At 49.0% G+C, this 24,605-nt stretch overlaps 1 protein-coding gene across 1 annotated transcript in view; it reads left to right on the forward strand.

Moving 5' to 3' along the window:
* The window catches only part of LOC146190132 (uncharacterized), a 68,446-nt gene that overhangs the window by 38,774 nt on the left and 5,067 nt on the right, over positions 1-24,605 (forward strand). The window contains exons 5-6 of the mRNA XM_084605423.1: positions 1,541-1,864; positions 23,888-24,294. Of these exons, the coding sequence (XP_084461549.1) occupies positions 1,541-1,864; positions 23,888-24,294 (731 nt within the window). The remainder of the gene's footprint in view (positions 1-1,540; positions 1,865-23,887; positions 24,295-24,605) is intronic.

The following is a 24,605-nucleotide window of genomic DNA, read 5'->3' on the forward strand; positions in this document are numbered from 1 at the left end:
TACCCTTTACTGTACCCTTTACTATAGGTAGCTAAACATTGCAAGTGGTAGGCGAATACTTCTATTTAAGACAGAAGTAAACACATATCAGGGAATCAGACTGAGATGGAGCGCATTTGGCAAGTAGTCGTATCGCTCAAGAGAAAAGCATATAACAGTTGCATATTACCAGTACTCACCTATGTGACTGAAACGTGGAAATGGTTATATGAAGTTGAGGACAACACAGAAAGCTACGGAATGTAAAATGATAGGCGTAATGTAAGCGTGCCAGAGAAGTAACTCGAGTTGCTGACATTCTAGTCGAAATCAAGACGAAAAAATGGGGATCACTGATGGTCGCTAAGGGTAACAAACTGGATTGGAAATCTTAGCAGGGAGCGGCAGAAAGTTAGGTAGGTGGAAGAGGTTAAGAATCAAGTTCGCAGGGGTCAAACATATGCGGCTAGCACAGGAACGGATTAATTGGAGGAGTATAGAAGAGGCCTTCGTCTTGCAGTGGGTATTGTCCTGTTGATAATGATGTGTATTACTTACAGCAGGATAGACTAGTTAATATGACAGACGAAATGGACAACAAATCATGTCATGTGCTTCATGTGAGGTGCAGATTAAAAAAAGGACGAAATGTTAAACTTACTTCAACCAAGTTGTAACAAGCAAAAGCACCATCCTAAAACCGAGTGCCCGATTTCGAACCTGACCGTTTCGAGCTCATTCCTGTGGTTTTTGCTATGTGAAATTGCTAAACACGGACTCGTTAAATCACTATCAGAACGACTAAGTCTTACTTTCAATTTCGGGAGTTACAGTAACCAGCAAACTCTGGAATTTCAGAAACCAGGAGATTCCGATTTAAATCATTCGAGGCGGTCACTTCAGCGAATTGGTGCACGAAAACATCGGACTAAACAAAAGTGAACCACAGACCGCAGTGAATCGTTTCTAGCCTACCGTCTGCGCGCTGTTTTTTTTTTTTTTTTCCATTTCGAAGTTTAAAACAAAAGACCTCCTTAGCCCGAGTGCCGCTTATGGCTAACAGCTTGGCTAGTCTGTGCTCTTGATTGACTGCAACATAGCTATGTTAAACCTGGAAAGCGCATAAAAAACACACGGACAACAGCAAGAGAAAGACACACGAGCGCTCGTGTGTCTGTCTCTTGCTGTTGCCCGTGTGTTTTTTATAGGTTTAACATGTCTAACCAACTTGCCCAAACGCTGCCATTATTGCAACATAGCGACTAGCGTTGAAAAAGAGAAGGACGGCAATCGATGGCAAAGCACCTAGCGTGCTGTCCCGTCGGTTGCCGTCTGTCCCTTCTCCACGCTAGTCGCTATGTTGCAATTAGAGGGAACACGGCACTGCGGGGCCGCCACGCTTTCGAAAGTGCTGCGGCCCAGACCCGCCTAGATAGTGGCAGCATACACCACAAGACCAGCCGGCTGTGCTTTGCCGCGGCTTTGGGCAGCAGTGCCATGTTCCCTCTATGTATAACGCATATTGTACCAAATAAATACGCTAAGAGCTCAATTATCGCAGGTAATTGTCCATCCTGACAACAAACTGGACGAGCTGATTGTGCAGCTAACTAGCCTGCGCAACGACGAGGAGGCCCACCGGCGGTACTTTCAAACACTGTACGACGCCTACGCGACGGGCACGGGCATCGACATCGGCGTGACATATGAGCAAATGCGGGAAATCGAGACGGCCGTACTCGATCCGCTCTTTGATATAGGCGGAGATCCCGGAATCTTTTTTGTCCAGGATTTCGTCACCCCTGAAGACGACCAGTTGCTCGAGACGATGACGGAGCTCCAAACTGAAATCCGAAGCTTCTTCAATTTGTCTCGAGGAGTGGAGGTACGACTTCGCGGTCACCTATAGACGCGATTACGACGCCTTCACACGAAATGTTGTATATGCGCGTGAGCATTATATGATGCATTTTCATGGCACTCATGGCAATTCACTGAATTCGGTCGTATCACATATGGCTAAATAACACAGACTAAAGCGGGCAGCCATACGTGGCAAAACTACTTTTGAAAATCAATGAAGTTCATTACTGCTTACTCTTCTCAAAATCGTGGGTGTAATTAAATTGCATTACCAATTACTCTTGTACAAAGTAAAGACATAGATTAAAGTGACATTGCATAGTAATGAAATCATTCCGAAAACAATTTGTGGTTGTCATTCACAGAAGTATAAAGTCGACATCATGAACAAAACATCACTCTGCAAGCATGGCGTACTCACTCTTTTGTCTTCTCGCAAAATTCCTTCCCAGACAACTGTTCCCCGCTCGTTACAAAGATCAGACAATGGCAACAACAAAAAAAAACAATCATGATCGAGCACTCGACACTTTTATTGCGTTCGAGACAGAAACAAGTGGTAAGAACAGAGCCTCGTTGTCCCGGAGCTGCCTCCACTGTTCGAAGCCTGCTAGACAGATTCTTCCATGGTCTCAGGAATCGACCACGGCAGCTTGCACTCAGTCCTACTCGCGCCATGGGCATATCTCTGCCTGTCTACCCCCCCCCCCCCCCCCCCCCCTCGCCCTTTGGCTAAGATCGAGTGTTACTAAGGACCTTTGTGCCCCAGCCGACACAAAAGGTAGTGCCACTGCGCGCTTCCGTCTAGTTATAAATTCCGTATTCTGCCATCTGTCCGTTCGGCACCCCTTGACTCCCTACATCTTGCTGCACGGTTGCGGCCACAGAGGATATCTCAAACGCGCAGTTATACTGAATTCGTTTAGTCCATCCTTTACACTGGCCCAGTCTTCCAGCGCGTCGTTCCTGCTCTGGAGGCGTCACCGGGCTTCATAGTATAGCCTGTAAAGAGTTGTGAACCTTCGTAAAAGCTATTTGGAAATAAATTATTTACTGTTTGAGCCAAATTACTGCTCTAAATAATTAATCACATTGATACATTAGTAGACTAGAAAGGTAAATAATTACATTACAAATTACCGGCAAAAATAATGGAAACAGTAACTTCGTTCAATCACTGCCACGTCTGCAGGTATATAGCAAGCGCAAAAGCACGCAGGAAATAACGTCGACTTGGTATCATCATCATCAGCCTGACTATACCCACTGCAGGGCGAAGGCCTCTCCCATATTTCTTCAATTAACCCGGTTCTGTGCTAGCTGCATCCACTTGACCCCTGCGAATTTCTTAACCTCATCCGCCCACCTAACTTTCTGCCGCCCCCTGCTACGCTTTCCTTCCCTTGGAAGCCAGTTTGTTACCCTAAGCAACTATCGGTTATTCTCTCTTCGCACTACATGTCCTGCCCATGCCCATTTTTTCTTCTTAATTTCCACTAGAATGTCGGTAACCTGAGTTATTTCTCTGACCCACTCTGCACGCTTCCTATCTCTTAATTTTACCCCTACCATTTTTCGTTCCATAGCCCTCTGAGTTGTCCAAGTTAAGTAGAACCCTCTTGGTTAGCCTCCACGTTTCAACCCCATAGGTGAGTACATGTAAGATGCAACTATTGTATACTTTCCTCTTGAGCGATACTGGTAAGCTGCTAGTCATAATCTGCGAGTGCTTACCAAATGCGCTCCACCCAATCTTATTCTTCTTGGTATTTATTTATTTATTTATTTATTTATTTATTTATTTATTTATTTATTTATTTATTTATTTATTTATTTATTTATTTATTTATTTATTTATTTATTTATTTATTTATTTATTTATTTATTTCAAAATACTGCAGGCCTTATGGCCCAAGCAGGAGGGGCATACCAGGTAACAATCACACACAGAAAAAACAAAAAATACAATACACACTACAATTCGGCGAACAAAAAGGAATCATAATAGTAATAGTAAATATTAAAAAAATTGACAGTCAAACAAACACACAGCATAATTCGGCATGAACAAAGGAAACAGATATAAAGTACAAAAAAGTTAAGCAGCCTAACCAAACAAATTTCCTTTTCATGGTCCAGATCTGCGGTTACTACCTGTCCTAAGTAGACATATTCGCCTACTACTTCCAGTGCTTTGCTACCTAACGTAAACTGCTGTTCCTTCCCGAGGCTGTTGAACATTCTCTTCTGCATGTTAATTTTCAAGCCTACCTTTCTACTTTTGCTGTCTAGGTCATCAATCATTATTTGCAATTCATCCCCCGAGTTACTTATCAAGGCAATGTTATCTGCAAATCGCAAATTACTGAGGTATTCTCATCTACGCTTATCCCTAACTGCTGCCATTCCAAGTCTCTGAATACTTCCTCTAAGCAAGCTGTGAATAGTACTGGGGAGATCGTGTCTCCATGCCTAATACCTTTCTTTATGGGAATATTGTTAACTTTCTTTATGCAGAACTATGGTTGCTGTCCAGCCACTATATATATCTTCCAGCACTTTCACGTACGGCTCGTCTACCCCCCGATTTCGCAATGCCTGCATCACCGCCGAGGTTTCAACTGAGTCAAATGCTTTTTCGTAATCAATGAATGCTATGTATAAGGGCTGGTTATATTCCGAGCATTTTTCTATCACCTGGTTGATGGTATGGATATGGTCGAAAGTAGAGTACCGTTTCCGAAAACCTGCTTGATCATTTGCTTGATTGCAGTCCGAAGTTGTCCTAATTCTATTAGCGATTACCTTAGTAAATACCTTATACGTAACAGACAGTAAGCTGATTGGTCTGTAATTTTTAAGGTCCTTAGATACCCCTTTCTTATGAATGAGTATAATGTTTGCATTCTTCCATGGTCCGGTACCGTCGATGACACCAGGCACTGCGTATACAGGTTGGCCAGTTTTTCTAGCACGATATCCCCCCCCCCCCCCCGTCCTTTAACAAATATGTAGTTATCTGATCCTCTCCAGCTGATTTCCCCCATTTCATAGTTTCTAATTCTTTCTTGACCTCGTCCTTCGTCACTGGTGGAACGTATGACTGTTTTTCCCTGACGCCAATCTCATTACGGTCCTGACTACTTTGGCTACTGTAAAGATCTGTATAGAACTCCTCGGCTACTTTGACTATCTTGTCCATATTCGTGATGACTTTGCTCGCCTTGTCCCTTAGCGCATACACCTGGTTTTTGCCTATTCCCAATTTCTTCTTTACCGCTTTAAGGCTTCCCCCGTTCTTTACAGCATCCTCAATTTTCTCCATGTTATACTTCCTTATATCGACCACCTTGCGCTTATTGCTTAGCTTTGATATCTCGGCCAATTCTATCTGGTCTGTTGGATTGGAAGCTTTCATACTCTGGCGTTTCTTAATCAAACCTTTCGTCTCCTTAGACAGCTTACCGGTATCCTCTTTAACTATCCTACCGCCTACTTTTACAGCGCACTCAGTGATGATATCTCTGAAATTATTGTTCATTGCTACTAGAGTAATGTCGCCATTCTCGGTTAGAGCTGAATATCTATTCTGTAGCGAGATCCTGAACTCTTCTGTCTTTCCCCTCACCGCTAATTCGTCGATGGGTTTCTTTCTTACTAATCTGTTGCGTTCGTTCTTAAGATTTAGGCTAATTCGGGACCTCACCATCCTGTGGTCACTGCATCGCACTTTCCCGATTACCTCTACATATTGCATAATGGCGGGGGTTGAATACAGTATGAAGTCAATTTCATTTTTAGTCTCCCCGTTAGGAGTATGGATAAGTTAAATGTGAAGAAGGAGCATTAGCCCCTCAATTTTAGGTTTTAGGACGTATGTTTTAGCTTCTGAAGGCAGAAACTCATTTGCATACACTCGTAATCTAGCACGTTATGTAAATCGCGACGTTGATATAAAGCCCTTGCCTTAGTCAGGCCGTACGAGCACGTCTGGTTCGTCATCTAAAGGCGCAGTGGGTTCCATTGACATCTCGAAAGTACTGCCCAAATTGGCAGCTCCTGCTTATTCAGCCATCACATGTGGTCTCATTACATCATACAGACAAGCCATGACAATCCCACCTGCCATTCGCGACGGCAGTAATAGTGAGGATCGAGGACGACTTTGGCTACGATTATTGCAGGAATCCTTGCTAACTCGGGCTTCCCAATTGAGAGGAAATCAGAACTAAGCTTTACAAGGATACCGACTTACACACGTTCGTACGAAGCTTAAAGTACATTTGTCATCTTGGGCATCCCCCTTACCAGCGTCTATTTGTAAGGTGGTAGTTGTTCGGCGGTTTCTATGACGTCACGAGATATGTCATAGCCAGGCGCGCCAATTGGGGCTTCGCCATTCCAATGGCAGGAGGAGACCGGAAACCAGCTTTCTCTTACCGTCAGATACAGGCATGCTGTCCCTAGGCCACGCAGGCACGTTTTTAGGCTTAGTTAGGGCTGGACTTTAATGCACTCCTGGCAGATCTGGGCGGCCTACATCACGGTCCTTTTCACGAGGAACATTGCTTTCGAAAAGGAAAGCAGTGAAGGTTAATCGTGCAAAACGCGCGATCTCGTCACTCCTTTCTTAACTACATCACAAAGCTGCACACACAAACCATGCAAACCATACTTTCGAAAGATAAAAGTGGTTTAATCATGGTGTAAACCCCACCACTGATCGTCATGACTGACAATAACTCGACCCCTGCTCATGGTCATGACTCTGGCCTTTAGTTGTACTCCTTACCGGCGTTTGCCTTTGTGCTTCCACATGTCACACTCGATTTAGCAATGTTAAACCAGTATCACCTTTGAGATACAAGCCTGTCGTATCCGCAGGAACACCGTGTCTGGCCTGGGATCAATAGGCCTGGTGGGTTCGAATGCCGTCTGCCAAAGTTGGCTGCTCCTGCCATCGGCTTGAGCAAAAAACATCGCCAAAATCAGAGAATTGAAGCTACCCCATAGTCTGCCGTGGTGACTCAGAGGTTTCCTCTCGACTACTGAAACGAACTACCGACCGCATCGGTCTCGTTTCGATGGAAGCGATTGGCAAATATGTCCGTGTGCCGTGAAATGTCAGTGAACGTTGGAGATCCCCATGTGGTCGAAATTATTCCGCTGGCCTCCACGGCACCTCTTTCCCTACATTCCTCTCTTCCTTTAAGGAGTGGTTCAAATGTCCACAAAAAAGTGGGATTGAAGTTTATTTTAGTTTTCTATTGGTTCGATTCCCTTTGAAAAGGTGCATGCTGGAAGTTCCTGTTGTTGTTCTTGTTGTTGTGGCTGTAAGAAGAAGGAAAAGAGAATGCACGGGCCTGCTACTGGCTCTGTAGCTGAGACACCTCCGCTGCCTCGTGCAGACAGAGGAGAAAATAGAGAAGAAAGAAAAAGAAGAGGGAAAGAAAGACGCGCGCCGCAACAGCCGCCGTCCACCACCGAAGCGGTGGCGGGTGCAATGACGGCCTACAACAGGTAAAAATTCGGTGGCAGGCTAGCCCCCGCCGCAAGCGGCGGTGACCTACCTGCCCCAGCGCCATAAGAGAAGTACCTTTCGGCCACGACATGTGGTCTCGTGACGCCACACAGATCGGCGACCAGTCCGGCCATGTCGCCTGCCACTGGCAGTAAGTGAGGGGGACGACCTGCGATGTTAACGCGTTAAAGGCCCCGTTCAGCAAGATTCCGGCATTGTCAGCGAAAAATCCCGAACTGGCAGCTGACATGGCCGAGCACTGACTGGCAGCAGGGTTGCCTGACATTGTTTGGCAGTAGCTGACAACTCGAGCATCTCCTTCCATATAGGAGGATATCAGAATCGTTCACGTTACCACTAGGCCACGCATATGGCTTAGTTGAAGCGATCGCTTCATATGTAGCGTGGTGCCCTACGCTATGGAGTCATACCCTTAAAGGCGGAGCTTAAGTGTTCCCATAATACTTATATGTGGAGTGTCGACCAGGCGGAGGTCTGCCTCAGGGTCCCAAGAGTCCCGGTGGGAAATGCTGTCCAATGTTCCCAGCACCTTGCGATGGCTTCATCGAAAGCCAATATCGGTGCAGTCAAGGAATCTGAGTTCTTGCTGCCAGCGCACTAAAACTCGAAGTTGCATGAAACTGTACTCACCATTAAGATTTTACAGAATGGAAACGCAATATAAATGAAACTAACCACATGAATGATTTGAAAAGTCGCCGGCGAGTGTTTCGAGGGGGGTGAATTAATTTCGACCACCTGAGGATCAACGCCTTTTCTTCCAGGTGGTCGAAATTACTCCGTAGCCCTCCACTATGGCTCCTATTTCTCTCTTTCCACTTTCACTCCCACCTTTCTCCATTCCCTTACGGCACGGTTCAGGCATCCACAGAAACAAGTGAGGCAGATACTGCGCCTTTCTCTTCCTGTGAGCTAATTATTATTAACTCCCCTCCTTCCGGGAGCGGGTGAAGGGTGATGAAGCGTGCGGAGCACGCACGCCACATATGCCGAGGAGGTTGCCATCGGTCTGGCGATCTCGGAGGCCGAGTGTCGCACCGTGCTCAGCGACTCGAGGAACGCTGTGCGCAACTTTGCCAAGGGGCGAGTGTGTGCGCCGGCGGCCGCCATCATCAGTAAGCTCCATCTCCAAGACCGCGGCAACACTATTCGCATCAAGTGGTTCCCGGAGCACGCGGGAGATTGTGCATCCTCACCAAATCACAACGAGACGGCCCATTCGGCGGCGCAGGCGCTTACCTTCCGCTCCCCCGAGAGGGACCGTTCCGAGCGGTGGTTCAAAACAAAAGACCGAATGACCAGTTACGAGGAAGTGACTAAATTTTAACGCCTAGCTCGACGGACAATACCGCCGCCTCACCCGGCACGCGTATTTGGGTTTGCTCGGTACGGTGGCTCCGCAAGAGAGAAAACGACAGAAGAGACGAAGAAATCGGGCTGTTCCGACTAGCATCTACAGCCCCCAGGAGCCGAGCAGCCTAGCGATCCGCGGCGCATGCTTTTTCAATGGGCGTCATGTTGAACGCGGCACTAGCTTGAGAGAGCCTATACTACTACTACTACTACTACTACTACTACTACTACTACTAATAATAATAATAATAATAATAATAGTAATAATAATAATAATAATGATTATAAAATGGGGGCGAAAAGCAAGGCGCCCGTGCTACTACTACTAGTACTAGTACTACTATACTACTACTACTACTACTAATATTATTATTAATAATAATAATAATAATAAAATGGAGGCGAAAAGCAAGGCGCCCGTGTGCTGTGCGATGTCAGTGCACGTTAAGGAACCCCAGGTGGCCGAAATTTCCGGAGCCCTCCACTACACGGAGTCTCTCATAGCTTGAGTCACTTTGGGACGTCAAACCCCACAAACCAACCAACCAACCATTGACTTACTGTGCCGCCCCTGGGCTTGCTCCATTCTGCCGAGCGCTGCCCCACAAGCCCATTGTTGGCTTGGGTAGGCTCGTATTTGTATGTAATTTTTTTAAATAAATAAATAAATAATTTATATATATAATAATATTATTATTAATATTATTATTGGTATTATTATTATTACTGCTATTATTATTATTATTATTATTATTATTATTATTATTATTATTATTATTATTACTATTATTATTATTATTATTATTATTATTATTATTATTATTATTATTATTATTATTATTATTATTATTATTATTATTATTATTATTATTATTATTATTATTATTATTATTATTAAGAAAGGAAAGGCGCAGTATCTACTATCACATTTCATTCTCTGGACACCTGAACCGCTTGCGCTGCCTCTGGGGGCGGAAGATGCTAGTCGGAACAGCCAGCTTTCTTCGTCTCTTCTATCATTTTGTCTCTTGCGGAGCCATCGTACCGAGCAAACCCAAATACGCCACCCGGCACTTAGTCAGGAGGAGGCGGTCATCCTAAGGCAAATGCAAACCGGGTCACTCCTAGCCCCGGAAGTGCTACACGTCCTCCACCAAGACATCTACACGAGTGATATGTGCAGTGTAAGTCAAGTGGGTCCGGCGGACCGATGGCACGTCATGTGGGACTGTGCCAGGTTCCCGACCGAAGCTGCATCCAGGACATACCCGCCGAAACTTCAAAGTGCTGTGCAAAGTAGGACATTCAACTATGGGCCATCCAGCAGGCCCGGGAAGCACAAGCCTCACAACCCAGCACAAACGGGCCAAATGAGGTAGTGCAGAGTAGGGCCTAACCCCAGGTCGACGCTTGGCCAGCGTCACGACGCTTTAACCCGTCGTTAGCCGGCTCCTTAATAAAGTTATACATACATACATTCCTACAGCCGCAACAGGGAGCTTTTCGGGGAGGGGGTGTGGGGGCACCGCCGGCCGGCGGAGCCCCCTCCTTTGCTCCCGCATTCACACGGGCGGCGGAGTACGCGAAGGGTGTCACTGTTTCCCGACGACAGAGGCTCGGCGCTTGCCGAGCAGAGCGCGTCTGCGCTGGTGGTGGTGGTGACAAACGTTTATTGAATCAAAAAGGGGTAGATGTATGCATCGGCTGGATCTATGAACATCCAGCCCTTACAGATACTGGGTGGGGTCCCTAGTACGTGGCGTCGGCCGCTGCCCGGGCGCGCTCGACCAAGGCCTTTTGGGCCTGCAGGTCATAGCAGCCGAGCAGGGTCGCCTCCCAGTCCTCCCGAGTGGGGTTGGGGTGAGGAGTAATAGCTGGGCTGGATGGGCAAGCCCACACCATGCGGTAGATGTCCGAAGACTTCTCCGCACAGTGCGGACAACTGCCCGTAAAGGAGGGATTAAAATGTTTTAGCGCTGCCGGGCACAGCAGTGTTGGTATAAAGACGGAGTAGAAGCCGCTCCTCCGTCTTAGATAGACCTTTACTCGGGCGAGGGTAAAGGCTATGACAAGATTGATAATAAAGAACAATGTCTTTAAAAGAATACGCGGGTTCGAATTCGAGATCCTGATCTAGGGGGTCGAGATGGGAAGCCCGGAAAGAGAGCGCGCGGGCGGCGGCGTCGGCTGCCTCATTCCCCTCGAGACCCTGCCTCGCCGCTTCGCCGCCGCCGGGTTCAATCAGTCGACCTTGCAGGTAGCGTAGTCGCGCCGGATAATGAATGAGGAAGGGGGAAACGGGAATACAAGGATGTTGCCTGAGAACGTAGCACCCAAATTTGCATGATTGTCATGTTCAACGCAAAAATAAGGGCGTAAAAACATGGTAAGCACCAGAGCCACAACATAAACCGAGTGCCACACACATCCACACTTTCATAGAATACGACGCCCTGTTGGATATATGCCTATCCAGTTGTTTCCATTTCCAAGATTAAATCTGGTGTTATGTTATTACAAATAACTATATATTTTAAGTTAAGCATAGTAGAGCTCTTGTTTTCTTTGTAATAACTTTTGTAAATTTATTTTCCGGCCCCTGACTCAAGCATTCCAAAAGCTGATCCTGATGTAACATTTCTTTTTTACTGCGCCACTTGCTATGAGCGCAGTGAGATTGTCAAAAAGCGCTACGAAACGCACTAGAAAGAGTTCAAAATATAAATCATCAATATACAAAAATTACGAGAAGGCATAAAATGCATCCATACGGCATGTCAGACATGTCAGTGTGCCTTCACCGGACAGGCGCTACAGCCCTAGTCCACGCTTCGATATCTTAGCGATGCATTACGTACGAGCGTAATGATAGCCTAACACATCTGACGCCAAAGCAGCCACGTTTCTGCATTAAAAAGACGCTGGTTGAACAATTTAAACACTTTCGAAATGTCGGTACATTGCAAGGGACATCTGTTGTTTGACACAATGCATTTTTAAAAACTATTTTGTCGGAGTAATGCTGTTTCATCAAGCCAAAATGACATTCGAAACGGACCGAATACTTTGACAAAAGACGATCAATTCATGAGTAGGTAATTCTTTCAGTGTCTTCTCGGCCTCCCCTAGCATCTCTCGATCCTCTGCCCCACCGTCGGGTTTCCTGTCATCCTGGCCATCTCAGGCCCGCTCTATATCCCTGTGCAGCCATCTTCATAATGTCGCTCCCGCATTCCAGCGCGTCGTTCGTCGACCTTTCTTCGCCGCAAGTTTTCGGAGAAAAAGGGAATGAATTTGCAACACTGCTTAGAAGTCGCTGGCTCCCGACTTGTCGCGCAGCATTTTATATCTGGCTGTGTTTCTTGTTTCACTGCGAGCAAATAAAATATAGCAGTCAAAGTTGACGAAGCGGCCCGGTCAGGCAATAGAGATGATGATGATGATGATGATGATGATGATCTTTACAAAAGTTAGCGCCATCTAGTGAAAGAAACAGAAACTGTGCGCGGCGGCCATGTTTTGCTCAGTCCGCCCGCGCCTCCCATTGAGTACGCTGTCAACGTGCGCCTTGGTAGAACCCGTGCATGCACCGAAAGGTGCATTGGAATGCTCACAAGCGATTGTTTCATTTTTTAACATCACAGCAGTCGCTGTTAGCTCCAAGCTCTATTCGGAATGACGCCAGCATGTTGTTGCGTGCCCATCTGCAGCCAGCGCATCGTCATAGACGCGCACGGAATCAAGGTATACGAGTGTATGCGACCGTTCACTTGCAGTCCTAATCGGCTTTACAAGGGTCACCTGCATCATGTAAAGCATTACTGCACGTCCCTCTGACTGGGAGCTAGCTCACAGAATGTGCTATCACCTAAAACAGCAAGGTTAATTGTTTTGCGCGCTACTTGAAGGATAAACTTATGCTGCGATGGAGGACACGGGAGAAGGAGCAATGCATGTGTAACGAATGCTATTGTGCAAATACGTTCTTACATTTTGTATGTAGGCTACATTTACCATCGTGTATTTGATTAAAGACACGGGCATGATTACCGAAACTACTTTCGTACGAAATGGTAGTGCTTGGTGCAGAGAGCAATACGGTTGTCTAGTGCGCCCGAGATGCGTGTTTCACGCTGCAAAAGCAAGCGGCTGCCAAACCCGCGGCGTCTAGAAAAGCAGGAAAAGATGACATCCCACTAGTGCGTTGTAACATGCTCACGTACAGCCCGCTTCGACCGGTCCACGTCCAGAGCGCGCAGCTCAGGTTTTATACCTGCCACCGCGGCCGATAAAATAACGAAGCGTGCGCTTCACTTTTGTGTTTTTTCGAGTCACCCGATGGTTCGCTAATTCACAGCTACCATGAAATTCACTGGAATTTTTAAATACGTCAATTTCTTGTTTATTCCCTCTCTCAGAAAGTAAACATTTGAAGCCGTAATCTCACATGAAAGCGCTGACATTGGAAGCTTCGAAGAACTCGGGGGACGAAGAACTCGGCTGAAACGAAAATGAATTTGAAAAGTCAACTCACATTACTGCGAAGTCTTTTTGCTTTATGCAACTGGCTGTGTTCATAAAATCAGATTTATATTATATCACATCGTTATGGAAAAATTAGGGGGTCACTTAAGCTCTGCCGTTAAAGGTATAACGCGAGTGTCTCTCTCTCATACACACACATGTACGATGTTTTTTTTTCTTCGCTTGTTATATTTTAGCTTTTATTTGTTTATTTTATTTACCAAATACTGCAGGGCCTAACTGGGCCCTAGCAGGAGGGGCGAAAAGAATACAATGCAGTGAAATATGAATTCATCAAAAGTAACATACTACACACAAGTGTAGTATGTTATATGTTGTTATGTATGTTATATTTCTATGTTATGTATGTTATGTTATATTTCTATCATTTCTTTATTTATTTTTATTTTATTTGACGTTTTATATTTTTATACACCAATACGCATGCGTTAGCAACAATCGGCTTTCCATTCTGAGCAATTTGACACTTTTGAACACATGCTTCAATTATTTCAATTAATCAATTACACATTCTAAATTTTCTTCCTTAGCATCACCAAGCACTGGTTTTTCATTCTGACACCTTTAAACCCTTACTTTCCAATTTTTTCTTTTTTTTTTGTTTCTTTATTTCATCAATTGATCAATTAATTACAAAGATTTTATTAATTCGTCATCGCCTATCACACACCAATCAATATTCAATCACTGGAAGCACAAATTACCATGACATTCTTTTTTTTACGCAGCCCCCGATTATTTCCGAGACTAATGCCAACTACTGCGTCGACGGCATGGGAAGGAAAGTGCTAAGCGCCAGTCCAACTTACGTCAAATTACGCATGATCCTTTTATTATAAAATAAAATGCATCCTCGCTCATTTCACCAACCAAGTATCTTCCAGTGGGATGAGCGACGGTGATTGGGAAAACCAAGCAATCAAACTCGCGATGATCTCTCATAGGCATTTAAGTAAACAGCAAAGGCGCACAGACAAAAAAAATCCACATTACAGAACTCAGGATACTGTACCTGGATAGGGATGACGCTGCGGATTGCCGAGGGGGGGGGGGGGCATGCACGACTCGTAGAGCAATTTGTAACTGCGCTCGGCAGCGCAGCCGGTGGGCCCCGCCACGTCTCGGCTGTCAAAATACGCTTCTAGGCGTCTCTAACAGAAACCACCACGGACCGAACAGAGGTCCAAGCACAGCACACTAGGTTAAAACGTGAAAAGCGCGAACAGAACGGCGAGCGCTGACGGACGGACACGAAGCGAACGGATGGAGCGAACAAAATATGGCAGCCAGCGCAGGATCAGGGTGCCGCTCACGGTTGCCAGACGTACTTTTGTAAACCCTCTATTCTCCTACCACCAGCAACCACCGAATCCCAACTACAATCACGCGCTTCCCGTAGCGCGCGACCCGCGAAGTTGCCAGCCGAGCGAAAAAGGCCGCGGACACCCCTCCTCACCGGGGAGCTTTTGTGCCAGTGGATAAAAAGCCCCCCACCACCGAGGGGTCCCCGGGAAACCGGTTCCGGCGGTCAAACGCGGCTTGTTTTCACAACATCCCCGTCGAGAGGGGTGGGATTCTCCTCCGTGTGAATACCCCGTGCGCAGACAGGGAGCGGAAGGAGGGGAGGTGGTGAAGGGTGGCAGTTCCTGGCCCTACGGGGCTGGGACGGTAGGTCAACGCCGCTTGCGGCGGGGGCTAGCCAGCCACCGAATTTTTATCTGTTGTGGGCCGTCATTGCACCCGCCACCGCTTAGATGGTGGACGACGATCTGTTGCGGCGCGCGTCTTTCTCTCCCTCTTCTCTTTCTTTCTTCTCTACTTGTTGTTATGGCTGTAGGAGGAGGAGCCCCGCCGGGGTGGTGCACTGGTAAGACGCCCGACTACTCTGCCGGATTACCCGGGTTCGAACCCGACCTCGGCGGCTGCGTTTCGATGGAGGCGAAACGAAGAGGCGTCGTGTGCTGCGCGATGTCAGCGGATGTTAATCCCCAGGTGGTCGAAATTACTCCGTAGCCCTCCACTACGGCTCCTCTTTCTCTCTTTCACTCCCACCTTCCTCCCTTCCCTTACGACGCGGTTGCGGTGTCCACAGAAAACAAGTGAGACAGTTACCGTGCCTTTCCCTTCCTATAAATAAATCAGTTTATAAATAAATCAGGAGGAGCCCCGCCGGGGTGGTGCAGTGGTAAGACGCCCGACTACTGTGCCGGAGTACCCGGGTTCGAACCCGATCTCGGCGGCTGCGTTTCGATGGAGGCGAAACGAAGAGGCGTCCGTGTGCTGTGTGATGTCAGCGCACGTTAAAGATCCCCAGGTGGTCGAAATTACTCCGTAGCCCTCCACTATGGCTCCTCTTTCTCTCTTTCCACTTTCACTCCCACCTTCCTGCCTTCCCTTACGACGTGGTTGCGGTGTCCACAGAAAAACAAGTGAGACAGTTACCGTGCCTTTCCCTTCCTATAAATAATTCACTAAAAAAATAAATCACTTAAAAGGCGTCCGTGTGCTGTGCGATGTCAGCGCACGTTAACGATCCCCAGGTGGTCGAGATTACTCCGTAGCCCTCCACTACGGCTCCACTTTCTCTCTTTCCATTTCCACTCCCATCTTCCTCCCTTCCCTTATGGCGCGGTTGCGGTGTCCACAGAAAACAAGTGAGACAGTTACCGCGCCTTTCCCTTCCTATAAATAAATCAGTTAAAAAATCAGTTAAGAAGGAAAAGAAGCCCTTCCCTTACGGCGCGGTTGCGGTGTCTACAGAAAACAAGTGAGACAGTTACTGCGCCTTTCCCTTCCTATAAATAAATCAGTCATCGAAAAGAAGCCCGACCTCGGCGGCTGCGTTTCGATGGAGGCGAAACGAAGAGGCGTCCGTGTGCTGTGCGATGTCAGCGCACGTTAAAGATCCCCAGGTGGTCGAAATTACTCCGTAGCCCTCCACTACGGCTCCTCTTTCTCTTTTCGCTTTCACTCCCACCTTCCTTCCCCTACGGCGCGGTTGAGGTGTCCACAGGAAACAAGTGAGACAGTTACCATGCCTTTCCCTTCCTATAAATCAATAAAAAAAAAACAAAAATTAGGAAAAGAAGCCCCACCGGGGTGGTGCAGTGGTAAGGCGCCCGACCACTGTGCCGGAGTACCCGGGTTCGAACCTGACCTCGGCGGCTGCGTTTCGATGGAGGCGAAACGAAAAGGCGTCCGTGTGCTGTGCGATGTTAGCGCAAGTTAAATACCCCCAGGTGGTCGAAATTACCCCATAGCGCTCCACTACAGCTCCTCTCTTTCCCCCTTCAATCCCACCTTCCTGCCTTCCCTTACGGCGCGGTTGAGGTGTCCACAGAACACAAGTGAGACAGTTACCACGCCTTTCCTTCCTATAAATATTTTTTTTTTCAATCAAGGTGGCTTTCCTTGCCCTACGGGGCTGGGACGGTAGGTCTACGCCGCTTGCGGCAGGGGCTAGCCAGCCACCGAATTTTTATCTGTTGTAGGCCATCATTGCACCCGCCACCGCTTCGGTGGTGGACGACGGCTGTTGCGGCGCGCGTCATTCTCTCCCTCTTCTTTTTCTTTCTTCTTTATGTTCTCTTCTGGTTTGGGCTTTTCCCTTTCTATAAATGAATCTCTTCTGGTTTGGTTTGTGGGGTTTAACGTCCCAAAGCGGCTCAAGCTATGAGAGACGTCGTAGTGGAGGACACCAGAAATTTCGACCACCAGGGGTTCTTTAACGTGCATTGCCATCACACATCACACGGGCGCCTTGCTTTTCGCCTCCATCGAAAAGTGGCCGCCGAGGCCGGGATTCGATCCCGCATCCTTGGGGACAGTAGTCGAGCGCCGTAACCACTGCGCCACCTCGGCGGAGCCTATGTTTTCTGTCCGCACGAGGCAGCGGAGGTGGCTCAGCTAGAGCCATTAGCAGGCCCGTGCATTTTCTTTTCCTTTTACCCCTTCGTAGCCTCAGTCAGCATCGCATGCAGGTGGCCACACCAGACCCACCTTTTACGAGAAGAACCCACCTCACCCGAAGTCAAGAAGTATTTTTGAATAAACTCATCGCCCATGCGGCTTACACGCCACGTATTATGGCCCGCTGGCGTCAGTATACGGAGAAAATGATTACGTGCCCCCACTGTACGACTCTAACCTGCGGCGGCATATCTCATTTACTTTGGGATTGCCCTGCTTTTTCTACTGGACGCCCCGAGATCGAACCCTACCGCCTGAACTACCGTTCCCTTCTAGAAACTGATGCTAACACACAGATGATATTTGCCAAGTATGGCTCGCTTAGTGGCCTGGTGAGAGCAATGTGATTCGAGTGACGACCTAAACAATGAAGATTATGTCTACTCCTCTTTATCCCCATCCATGGTCATGAGCCTTCCCATTCAATAAAGGACATTCAATCAATCAATCAATCCTACAGCCACAACAGGCATCGGAGGTGGCTCAGCTACAGAGCCAGTAGAAGGTCCGTGCATTTTCTTTTCCTTCTTCCTGTAGCCACAACAAAAACAATGCTGACATCGCACAGCACTCGGACGCCTCTTCTTTCGCCTCCATCGAAACGCAGCCGCCGCGGTCGGGATCGAACCCGGGTACTCCGGCACAGTAGTCCGGCATCTTACCACTGCGGCGAGGCGCTTGGTGAAACACAGGACCGTTTTCCAGAGCGTCCGCGAGAGAGGCCCTGAAGCCTGAATTTTCCCAGAGCGCACTGCCACGGGCGTGCTGCAGTATGCGTTTTATTGCGAAAGCAATACGAGAGGCCGACCCACATGGAGCGATTTTCCCGCGGCAAACCTTGCGAACTGTCGCCCGGCGGCCGTTCACAGCCGCCGGCGGCCGTTCGCCGGCTATCAAGCCGGGCCAGATATTTTCGCCGGCGGCCGGGCGAACGGCCGCTCCTGGACGCGACCACCATGAGATGGCAGCACTTGCTGCCGCTCCCCGCCGGCTGCAGCTCCAAGTCGTGCGCGCCGACGATATGCAAAACTTTAGAAAAGTGTGCTGAAGTTTGTTGTTCCCGTAAATAAGCGAAATGTCAATACTGAATCCTTCCTGAGGATCGCTGAGCCGTACGGAGTGGCTGATATAGAAGCGACAGCTGCAATGCAAGCAAGGTTCTGCTCACAACTCGCTGCCGTGTTGCGGCACGGCTGCTCCGGTCCGCTTACACGCGACATCCGCTAAAACGTGGAGCCGAAGTTATTCATATTTTGCTTTTATTGCTAGAGAATGGGATTGAGATTTAGGCAGTTCTATGAGTAGACCATTTACTATAGCACGAAGGTATTCATAGCGCCGTTTCATGTAGTACTGTACCATCGATGCGAAACAAAATAGGCCTAGCGACGACCTATATAGGCCTAGCAGCGCACGACAGAGCACTGTCGTCCGCCGCGCCAGCGGGCGGCACTGCTTTGGTAAGGTCCCGCCATAAAGTGCTGCAAGCGTTGCGATTTTGCCTACTCTGATGATACAGCTGAAGCGGGAGCTTTTTCGACGTTCCGCTCAACACTGGCTCAAACCCTGCTTCAGAGAGACGCGCCTGGAAGGCAGTATACACTCGGAGGCAATTTGAGACGCTGCCTATTTCATTTCTTGCTCTTTGTCATTTAGTGTGAAAAGTGCGCTGCTGAATAGGACGCAGGTCGTGCGTTTTCTCACTCGGGCGCCGACGCTGCCGATGCCGGCAGTTTTTCGCTGCATGTGGTTCGGCACGGCGGCGGTGCGTCGGCGTTCTGCCGCGCCGCATGAAGTTCGCAAAGAAAGTTCGCTCCATGTGGTTGGCCCTTAAGATCACTTTTCAGCCGTTCGCGTAGCGCGGCGGTGCATATGAAATGACCTTTTGCGTAACCCCATGTGACGTCACGCCGAAGAGCTGGGCGACCAACTTGAGCCATTCGCGAGGGGCGGCGGTGCACATGAAGCGGCGGCCTAACTCCCGGTCTCTCCGCGAGGAGCGCCACAGGTGTTGTGACGTCACGCCGAAGAGCTGGACGACCAATTTGAGCCGTTCGCGAGGAGCGGCGGTGCACACGAAGCGGCGGCCTAACTCCCGGGCTCTCCACGAGGAGCGCCACAGGTGTTGTGACGTCACGCCGAAGAGCTGGGCGGCCAACTTGAGCCGTTCGGGAGGGGCGGCGGCGCACATGAAGCGGCGGCTTAACTCCCGGTCTCTCCACGAGGAGCGCGACAGGTGTTGTGACGTCACGCCGAGGAGTAGGGCGGTCAACTTGAGCCGTTCGCGAGGGGCGGCGGCGCACATGAAGCGGCGGCCTAACTCCCGGTCTCTCCACGAGGAGCACCACAGGTGTTGTGACGTCATATAGTTGTATAAGTAGGCGACCGGCACTCCTTGCCTCGCTCCTAGTCATACATAGAATATCCAGGTAGCACCTTGTAATAACGATTCTGACCATATGCTATAGCCAGAGTGATTACTCATAGCCATAGTTCACCACAGTATCGCCACCAGCTACACATTAGCTGAACCTGGGCTTAGCCATGGGTATTGCTTTCGCAACCTTCCGGGCTTAACCAAGCTAAGCCTCTGCCAATGTTTTATACTCTCGGCTGGCCGCGCTGTAGCCACGCGTGGTCGCTGCCCCGAACATGTCGAAGCATGTTCGGAGGAGCAGGGAGATCCCGTAAGTTCCGCTCTATATGTGAGGCAGGAGATCCCGTAAATTCCGCTCTATATGTGAGGCAGGAGATCCCGTAACTTCCACTCTATAGGCGTGGCAGCTTGTGACACCCCTACGTGCCTGCGTGTCATAGGGGTAACGAGAATGCAAATGGTTCTGGCAGGTTGATTTTGTTATCAACATCCCGTATGAAGGGAGCGACACGGGTTGGCAACTCCTGCCTGTGGCATATGGGTAACGTGAATTAAACGTCATGGCAGGCTGATTTTTTTTTATTTCCAATACCTCAAAGACCCCAGGAGTACGGGGTTTTACATGAGGGACCACGGACACGGTATACAACGACAAGTGGTTAGACTTTGCAGTATTGCTTTTGCAATAATATTTGTGGAGACCCGATAACGAGTGTATTCATAGGCCTACCAGCACGCCGAGCTCGAGACCCCGCCTACCTTCGATCGTGTTAGCCATGGCCACGGATTCCCTCACTCATGTACTTTCTCCGTCGACTCGCACGACGTCACCTCATGAGTCATCATGAGTTCCCTGATTTCTGGTCATAGGACTCGGCTTTGGTTCCTCACTATCGAGGCCTTGTTCCGCTGGCACCGCGTCACTTCGCAGGTGGCCATGTTCGACCACGTCTTTGGCGCGCTCACGCCTCTACTGCTGCGATTGTTCGCGACATCCTGCGCTCGCCGCCTGCCGATCGCCCTTACGATCATCTTCTGCCGACGCTCATCCAGCGAACTTCTGAAACGGAGCCGCCACGTCTGCAGTAGCCCCTTGCCTCAGAGGAGCTCGGAGATATCGCAAGCCTACCGAGCTGTTGCGTCTCATAACCGCCCTGCCTGGAGACTCCACTGCTTCACATGACACAGCACTCGGAACTCTTCCTGCAGTGCCTACCACCGCACTGAAATTCCTCGCTACGCTAGCAGATAAGATCATGGACGTCGGTTTTCCCTCCGTGGAAACAATTCATCATCATCTTGCCACTCAGTTTCCCAGCGCACCTTTGACGATCACTATGCCCACCTCACCGATGCTAATGAGGAGCTCACTCGACAAGTAGCGCGGCTTACAGCTGAAGTTGCAGACCTCCGTACACGGGCGCGTTCCTCATCTCCACCCCGCTGTACAAGCCCCAGTACTCCTGGCAACCGTTCTCCGCCCGCCAGGACCTTTTGTTAGTGCCACTTCCGCTACGGCTCTCGCGCGCGCCAATGCCGCCAGCCCAGCTCCTTCGCGGGAAACGGTCCGGCCGAACACTGAAGGCGACCGGTGTTCTCGACCCCCGATCCAGTCGCCTCTTCCATGTCACTGGCCGTATAACTAAAGTCCGCTACCTCACGAACACTGGCGCCGAGATCTTTGTTCTTCTGCCTACGTTGGCTGAGTAATGCCGTCCTTAAGACTTTCCACTTCTGACCGCAGTCAACGGATCGACCATACGGACATATAGCCAGAAGCCGTTGACTCTTGGCATCGGTCTCCGCCGTACGTTTTGCTGGGTATTTGTCATCGCTGACGTGCGCTCGCCAATCATCGGCGCCGACTTCCTATCGCGTTACAGGCTCCTAGTTGACATGCGGCAAAAACGGCATACTGGATTCTGAAACGAGCCTAGTCGTCCAAGGCGTCTCTTACCGTGATCCACCACTTCGGTTTCTGCAGGCGCACAGCACAGTTCCCGACCCTTAGGCCAGCATACTTGTCGAGTTTCCGGACGTCTTCCGAACCCCGTCCCTTCAAGCACCGATCGCGCACAGCATCACTCATTATGACTATTGCGCCTCCTGTGTTTGCTCGCGCTCGTCGCCTCGCACCGGATCGCCTCGCTGTCGCCAAACAAGAATTCGAGCATATGCTGAAGCTTGGCATCATCCGTGCCTCCTGTCTTTGGCCATCACCCCTCCACATGGTGCCAAAAGGGAACGGCGATTGGCGCCCGTGCGGCGATTACTGGGCTCTCAACAAGGCCACAGTCCCTGTGGCTGCAGGTTTCGCAGTGCAGACTGCAGTGGCAGTCTTTGTGGCTGTAGGACTGAATGCCAGCGGTTCGCTGTCCCGTTCCCGCTTTGCTCAGCAGGTCCAGTCAAATATATATGTGGAAGCGCGGCAACGAGTGTCTGCGGTTCATCTCCGCGCATTCAAGGCATTTTCCTCCTCTAATCCCGATGTTAAATTAGTACCTACCAATGCCACCGCTTGGATAGCACGAAAACAAGGTTGAAACAGCTATAGTTGCAAAGCTCTTACCCGGAAAGGACTCCCCCCCCCCCCCCCCCCCAGCTCTTTCTATACACAAAAAAAGCATTTATCTGCAATGGCAGGCAGCCGGTCCTTCCAGAACAAAAACCATTTCCCAAGTTATCGTGAGCATTTTTTTTCAGCGTACCAAAGGAGCTCATTTCGTGCGTTTAATGCCATGCGCTCTATGGGATATCGTCCTTGCTACTGCTACTGCTACCTCAACCCCTAACCAAGGCGAGGTGGCTTTTGCTGACTTAGGTTCAAGGGTTTTACGTCCGAGTTAGGTCACTTAGGGCAGAGAGCGCGGAAAGACTTTCCAGGGGGCCACGTATGATCACGTACTATGGCAATGTAAAGAAGAACCTCCACCGGAAGATCTAGTAGAAATACCTTTTCTTGAGCGACGGGAGGCCGTTCTGGTCAGCTTGGATCCGGGCATTCAAGCCTTTGCCACCGAGTGGGCCACTAAGGTCGCCGCCAGACATGGACTGGAGGCCATCTAGAGCGGGCCATCTGCATCTGCATTTTGACGAAATAAATGTTTTCTAATCCAATCCACGGGGCCTCAGTGCTGAACCGACTAGTGGTGCAGAGCTGCTGGCATAGGCGCTGTTGAATAAAGTCAGAGTTACTCACTCAATTGCACAACTGTTACCACGAAGTTGATTCTGAGGAAAACAAATTTGGCTTATTCAGACAGGACGATCGAGAAATGTTCCAATTTTCTACGAAAGGTGACGTCGCATAAGTATGCGATTAAACCTAAGAAGGGAGCTTCACTGCATTCCATTTGAAGGTAGCTGCAGCTAAGACCACCTCCAGTAAAAGCGTAAAAATTAAAGCATAATGCGCAGCTCAGAGTGTGCGGAGACTGTTTCTGTGGGGATAAAAATTATCTGCAGCAACCTGCCGCAGAATTTGTTCAAAGACAAACACTTTTGTAAAAAAGAAGTAACTGCTAATTCAGGAACTAATCAGTAAAACCGGTTACTTCATAGAATAAATTCGTTTGAGATATGCGCCAACATTTATTTACAAGTTCTCTGAATAAGTTTCATTGGAGTCCGCGATATCACAAGCGCCGTGGACATTTCGACACGTAGATACTACCCGGATGAGGCCGTGTTTTGCGGCAGGGAGGTCTTGGCTATCGCGTTTATACACTGGGTCTCAATATTCTCGATATCGACACATCATGGCCCGACAGAATTATATCCGATTAGCGAGAAAGTTTGAATTTTTGTTGACGTCATGGATGCTGCTTACAGAAATTCAAAATGTGTCCACTCCACTGAATTTCAATTTGTGCCAGTAAGGGCTTTCAGCCCGACCGCATCTGATGAGTCTATATCCCAGAGTTTCGCAGTTTTTGTTAAATTATTGCACTTAATTCAAGACAATTAAGGTTCACTGTCGACAGCTACTTGGGAGCGGCTTTAGCGGATATTTTTTGATGTCCTGTTTAAACGAAACACCATAAGCGTTTTTCTCCGCACGTGAACTTTCAACTGGACACGTCAGAACGCGCTGCCAGCACGCTGCCGAGCATAGCTGGGCTAGCTCTAATTTTATCCATTTCCTATCTATATAATAGATCTATCAAACTACTTCTCGACCCCTATCGAGTTTGATGCAGCCAGGTTTTACTGCATCATTTCTGGCGGGGCGAACTTGCACCGGACCTTTTACTGTGCAGGTCTCGGTCCTTTTCACGTTCAAAATGTTCAGCCACTTCGTGCTAAGCGCGATTGCATCTAGCCCGGAAGCCGTCGAGCTGGTCATAGGCTGGCTGGTGGTGCAGTACACGTCCCGATTCGCGAACCGGCAGCTCATCACCAACTACTACCACAGAGCTGAGAACCCGGAGAAGGCGCACCGCACCATGTGCCTGAAGACCACCATCGAGTTGACGGGCGTCGCCCTGTTGGCGCCAATCGTGCAGGACACACTCACCGAACGGGCCCGCGCCGACCAGATGCACATCGCAGCTACCGTTCGGCGCACAGTGTACCAGACCCTCGAGCGGGAAACTTACCCGTGGTCCGAGCTGAACACAGTGTTTCACTTCATCGACCGGACGAGTGTCAAGGACATCGACGCCAGGTGGGGCACTCATCACTGCTCACGAAACCTCCAATAAAGCGAGAACTAGGATGAGGAATAAACTTTATTACAACTAAGCGGAAGCTGACCGCGAATTTCGGGAGGGCGCCTCCGGCTGCCCACCAGAGCTCGGTCCAGCCGCTTCTGGTTATCCGGCCGAGCGGACAATAGGAGATGAGGGACAGGGCGGGTTGGTTGTCATTACATACCCATGGGTAGTGGAATATATCGGCGTGAAGTTCTTGGAATGTGGTGCAGTGTAGGTGGCACAGGATGGGTGAATAATGTGCGCGATATACGGCGATGAAAAT

This window comes from Amblyomma maculatum, chromosome 5 (assembly GCF_055883805.1).
Source record: "Amblyomma maculatum isolate TAMU_Amacu chromosome 5, ASM5588380v1, whole genome shotgun sequence".
Taxonomy (NCBI): Eukaryota; Metazoa; Arthropoda; class Arachnida; order Ixodida; family Ixodidae; genus Amblyomma; species Amblyomma maculatum.